The 6346-nt window shown below is 51.4% G+C and overlaps 1 protein-coding gene across 1 annotated transcript; it reads left to right on the forward strand.

Annotated features, from left to right (window-relative positions):
- The first annotated feature begins 276 nt into the window (after positions 1 to 276).
- LOC119432572 (uncharacterized) lies at positions 277 to 2362 on the forward strand. The gene has a single exon (XM_049658963.1). It carries the CDS (start codon positions 538 to 540, stop codon positions 2353 to 2355), a length of 1818 nt encoding a protein of 605 aa, XP_049514920.1. The 5' UTR covers positions 277 to 537; the 3' UTR covers positions 2356 to 2362.
- The last annotated feature ends 3984 nt before the right edge of the window (positions 2363 to 6346 follow it).

Below are 6346 nucleotides of genomic sequence, written 5' to 3' on the forward strand. Positions count from 1 at the left end.
AGGCTGCAAAGCGCTTGACAACGATGATCTGCCGTGCAGTCTATGTGCAGTCCCGATGTTACAAAAGCATAGCAGTGCTTTTCAGGTAACTCGGGCGGTCAGCAATTGCAACCAGGGTTCGATAATTTCGTTTTGCGAGAGGTCGCGGTCGTCGAGAGGGTCCCCAGCAGGAATACCAAACAGATCCAGCCATATCCCATCGCCGTCTCCGTCTCGTTTTGTCATGTTTGCCCCATTTATATATATAAAAAAAATTTTTTTGCTAACATGGAGACGCCACCAGGGGGCGAACCGGAGCGAACGTACCTCGCATGAGCTCCGTGAACAACCAATTTTGGTGGCGTGCAAACTACGTTCCGACCAAAATTCCTACGGTGTCAGGTCCCTGAAGCTACAGGCTCTCGCTGGACACCAGTTTCATCATCATCGGCCCACCGGGAGGGCCATTACGGCCCAAAACCCGTTCGGGCACACCGAACGACAGCCAGCCCTAACCAAGACTACGGCATCATCGCCTCGCCGCGCCGCAGCTGCACGATGCCGGACGACGCGGAGCCCCAAGGCCGCACCGAGGGCGGGTCAACCACCCCACCGACCCACCGGGTAAGCTCTTTTCAAGGCATGGACGTCGTTGAAGTAGAGGGAGAAGCTATTGCACCTGAAGAAGTAACTAAAGAAGCGGGCTGGCTCACCAGCCACCGCAATAGGAGTCGTAGAGCTATAGAGCAGTTCAGCATAATGGCTGATGAAACAAGCAAAACAACTGGCACTGGCGAAGCGCGTTCTGGTGCGTGCCAGAGCGCAGCGCGTACCACCAAGAAACCGAAGCCGCCGCGACAGCCACAACTTCCAAGGGAAGATATAAAGATCATCGTACGGCCCCGCGACGGGCTAAATGTCTCAAAACTAAGTGATGCGCAAATTCGAGATGAAGTATTGCGAGCCGCAGCAGTACCGATTGCAGAGGCGGAAGATGACATATATCGCTCCTGCGTGGAAAAAAATGTCATAGTAATCAGCACTCCGCGAATGGCAAATGCTGAGAAATACAACCGCATCAGGGAACTCCAAATTGGAGACACGCACTACGAAGCCACAGCCTACGCCGCCCCACCGGCAGACACCTACAAAGGCGTAATCCACAACATTCCGGACTACGACACTGCGGAGGACATCACCAAAAGTCTCATCTACAAGAAGAACCCCACCATCCTGCAGGCCCGTCGCATGGGCAACACCAACTCAGCCATCATCATCTTTGAAGGCCCAAATGTACCCTTCTACGTCTATTACAGAGGCGCCGAGTACCGCTGCTACCTCCACAAGAAAAAAGTCGAAGTGTGCGGAGCCTGCGGCCGGATCGGTCATCGCGCGGACGTGTGCCCTACCCCCGACAAGAAACAGTGCAAAGACTGTGGTGCCCAAAACCCTGCGGACAATCACAGCTGCAACCCTAAGTGCGCGCTGTGCGGTAAAGATCACCCCACGGGAGACAAGAGCTGCCAGAGACGCTTTCAGACGCCTTTCCTCATCAAACAGCGCCAGTGGGAAAAACAGCGACAACAACAACAACAAACCTTGCACAACCACAGCGGCGGCGGCGGCAGAGACCCATCGTTGCCACGTCAAGCAGACAAGCAGACAACGGCAGCCCAACGCCCATCCCGATCAAAATCGAGGGACACTGCTGCCGATCGCAAGGCATCCAGATCAAGATCCCCATCGGGACATAGACCCCAAGCTAAACAAGAAAGCAAGACCTCAACCAATAACAACAAGGTGAGCTGGGCAAATGTAGTCTCCCAGTCCGAACCCACTAAGATAGAAAACCCCACGCTCCCCTCTTCTCACGACAGCGAGCTAACTAAAATCAAACAAATGCTCGAAATTCTACTAACAGAGAATAAGGCCCTCAAGGCCGAGGTAGCCCAACTGAAGGCGACACCGCCGAAAGAAGTTGTACCCGCAGAACCAGAAACTGTCCATATAGAGATAGATGCACCTCCGGCAGTTGCAGAACCTACCACACAATACGCGCAGCCAGATTCCGATACAGAGAGCCTACCCGCGAAGCGCAGAGCGGTAGAACAATCCCCTCCTTCCCAAGGGACAACCGCCCACTCTGGCACCTCTAAGCGTAACATCAGGGAAGAGACGATCATAGAGGAAATCACCAGGGCCATTGATATCAAATTCGAGATAATGCATAAAACATTCCACACCATGATAACAAACCTTGCCGAAAGTTATAATGCCAGAATCGCGGTCCTCGAAAACGCCCAACAAAGGCCTAGCGTAGGGCCCATTAAAGTAACTAAGCCTTACAACCGCCCGACCAACGATGGCCTGGAATAGCGGTAAAAGCGCTATGTACGTCATATGGCAATGGAACTGCCGGGGATTCCGCCGCAAGCGAGGGAATCTCCAGCAGTTCCTACAAACTAAGGATTCCGAAGCTCCAGACATAATTGCCCTCCAAGAGACGGGGGGTCAGGCCAAATTATCAGGCTATGCGTCCTTCTGCTCCGATGTATCGGGCACAGGCAAAGCGCCAATCGCTACGCTAATCAAACGAAACATACCGGCACTCATACACGAGACCGGCATTGTGTGCGTAGAACACGTCCTAGTGGAAATTATTCCTACGGCAAAGCGAGGAACTGGCAGCCTGTTTGTGCTCAACGTATACAGCAAGCCTAAACAGCAACACAGATTCCTCAATCTATTCCGGAAAGCAGCACACATTGCAAACAAACAACCACTTGTCATACTAGGCGACTTCAATGCACACTCATCGGCATGGGGCTATCGCACCGATAACCGCAAAGGCCGTCAATTGTGGCTAGACGCGCAGCAGGAGCAACTCACGCTGCTCACAGATCCGACACAACCCACGCGCACAGGAAATAGCGTCTGCGTGGACACTACACCAGACCTAACCTTCACCAAAAACGTGTCAGGCGCCACATGGTTCAACACGCAAGAAAACTTGGGAAGTGACCACTTCATAGTGGCCACCAAAATCCGAACGGGACCCGCCAAACCTATCGGCAAACGAATCCACATCACGGACTGGGACAATTTTAGGCAACTACAAACAAACAAAAACGAACCTGCCGTTCCTGAGATTATAGACATTAAGGCATGGGTCGACAACTTACAACAAACCGTTAAGCAGGCGACCATAACCATACCAGAAGAAGCTAATATCCAGGCGGCAGATGCCAAGCTCCTCCACATGTGGGAAGCAAAAGCTAGCTTGGAAAGACGACTAAAACAACAGAAACTGAATAGATCCCTACGCAAACGCATATCGATCTTAAACAAACAAATTGAGGAATATGCTCACCAGCTAACCCGCCAAAACTGGCACAGTGCATGTGATGGAATGGAAGCGCAAATAGGCATGGCCAAAACATGGCGCATACTTAGATGTCTACTCGATCCCGAGAGCAGTAAAACTATGCAGGGGCATAATCTCAGCAAAATAATCCATAATTACCCGGGATCAGACACAGACTTAATTAACGAACTCAAGAATCTATACATCGGAAACCATTCCAAAATGCCCTTACCCGCATACACGGGAGATCCAAACCCAATAATCGACGAACCAATCACGGAAGCTGAAGTCCGTGAGGCCATACACGGTCTACGAACGCACTCCGCTCCGGGTCCGGACGGCGTAACAAACAAAACTATACGGAACCTGGACGATGACTCCATAGAAGCACTAACTAAGTATCTGAATAAGTGTTGGGAGACTGGCCACATCCCTCAACAGTGGAAGGAAGCTAAAATTGTGATGATACCAAAGCCGGGCAAGAGGTTGCAGCTACAGAACCTAAGACCCATCTCGCTCACCTCCTGCCTAGGGAAACTTCTGGAACACATCATCCTTACTCGCCTAAACAAACACATGGAAGCGCACGACCTGTACCCTCACACGATGATTGGATTCAGACCCAAGCTTTCCACGCAGGACATTATGCTTCAGATTAAGCACCAAATAATAGACGGTGATCAGAGCTCAGAACTTGATACCCGGGCCATTCTTGGCCTTGATCTAACCAAAGCCTTCGACAATGTTCATCACGAAGCCATCCTAACCCAGATAAACAAACTAGGAGTTGGCTCCAGAGCATACAATTATATAAAAGACTTTCTTACAGACAGGACAGCCACAATCACCGTCGGTGGGGTAACCTCGGAGAGCATTTCGCTCGGGAATCGAGGGACACCCCAGGGCTCGGTCCTGTCTCCCTACCTCTTCAACATGGCCATGCTAGAATTACCAAGCAAGCTAGCTAAAATCCCTAAACTACAGCATAGCTTATATGCAGACGACGTGACACTCTGGGTAACCGGAGGGAGTGACGGAGAAATCCAAGAAACTTTGCAAAGCGCGATCGAAGTCGTCACAGAATACGTAACACCTAAAGGACTCTCCTGCTCCCCGCAAAAGTCCGAGTTACTTCTGTATAGACCCACTTGCAGAGGCAGGAAAACTGTCACCACACCCCCTCAAATCATGCTCAAAGCTAACGACCAGGACATCCCAATAGTTCCGAGCATCAGGATCCTTGGACTCAGAATACAGGCAAATGGACACAACAACGAAGTGATAAAGGCACTAGACTCGCACGTACATCAAACAACAAGACTCATTTCGCGCATCGCCAACAGACACCACGGCATGAAAGAAACTAATTTACTCAGATTGGTACAGGCTTTTGTCATAAGCAGAATAGTGTACGCTAGCCCATTCCTGCAACTAAAGAATGATGAACGCTCCAAAATTAACCTCATGATCAGGCGAGCATACAAGCAGGCTCTACACCTACCAATTACGACCGCAAACGAAAAGTTTGAGGCTCTAGGAGTACACAATACTCTTGACGAGCTCATGGAAGCCCAACGAATTGCCCAACTGGAGAGACTCTCGCGTTCTCCGACGGGGCGACACATTCTCCAATCACTCGGGATTACATACAACACCCAATTCGGACCAAAGCGGGACATTCCCACAGAGTTAAGAAAACACATACACGTTCCACCATTACCTAAGAACACTCACCCTCTGCATAACCAAGAGCGCAGGCAGGAAAGAGCCAAATCCTTACAAAAACGCTTTGCAAACTCTCAGGACGTGGCCTATGTAGACGCAGCCGAGTATCGTGACCGAGACGTTATGACAGCGGCTGTACTAGATCAGCAAAATCAAATCATCGCTGCAAGCTCAGTTATTACAACCTCGCCGGAGGTCGGGGAGGAGGTCGCAATCGCCTTGGCGTGCGCTTCCTCCGCAGCCAAATTCATAGTCAGCGACTCAAAGACAGCTATACGAAATTTCGCGAAAGGGCGCATTTCGCCTGAAGCCCTCAAAATTCTGGCTAGGGTACCCGAGACCCGGCGCAGATGGACGCAACTGGTTTGGGCACCGGCGCACTCCGGTCTTCCGGGAAACGAAGCTGCTCACAGTGCGGCGCGAGAACTGGCAATCCGCGGCCGCACGACAACCTCTTGCGAGGAGCAGTTCGAATCCCTCCGCCGTTCAGGCAGGGACCGGATGGTATCCTACAAGGAAATTCTACAATTCTACCGCCAGGGCAGGAGGCATTACCCTGCCGCTCACAAAAATTTAGATAAAAAGCAATCGGTTACCTGGCGCCTTTTACAGACGCACACTTTCCCAAACCCAGTGACGTACAGTCACCTCTATCCTGGGCTATATACCGCAGATTGCAAATTATGCGCTGGTAGAGCCGATCTTCATCACATCATGTGGGCATGTCCCCTGATAAGGTACAAAAAACCCACTAGCTTATTGCCTCCCCTTCCCATCACTACCCTAGAGCAGTGGGAGACTGCACTGCTCAGCTCAGACCTGGATCTCCAACTCCGGGTCGTCCAGATGGCCGAAGACGCCGCCAAAGCACAAGGCCTGGCCGCCGCCTGAGGAAGAAGAGGAAGGGCCCTCCCACTCCCCTCCTCTCTAAACTCCATCTCGGACAAAATAAAGTTTATACTACTACTTGCTAACATGCACCAACCGTCCCAGCTTACCACTTCGTTACTGGAATTATAACATTCAGCCGAGGCAGTGGTGCCGTTCTCTCCCCCCCCCTCTGACTCTTTTCCCTTTTCGCTATTAGGCTGGACCATCGATCAATCTGTGGACCCTCCAAAACTACTCGAAGAACCACCAGATGCCAATCCTGGCGCACTCAGGTTACTCTGAGGCCATGTATACGTGTACGTGCCAAACGAACAAACGCAGCGTTAACGCTATAGAGGCGGCTCGGAGCGACAACACAACGGGTGACCAAACTAACGAATCAGTTGC

The sequence above is a fragment of the Dermacentor silvarum genome, chromosome 11, assembly GCF_013339745.2.
Source record: "Dermacentor silvarum isolate Dsil-2018 chromosome 11, BIME_Dsil_1.4, whole genome shotgun sequence".
In the NCBI taxonomy this organism is placed as follows: Eukaryota; Metazoa; Arthropoda; class Arachnida; order Ixodida; family Ixodidae; genus Dermacentor; species Dermacentor silvarum.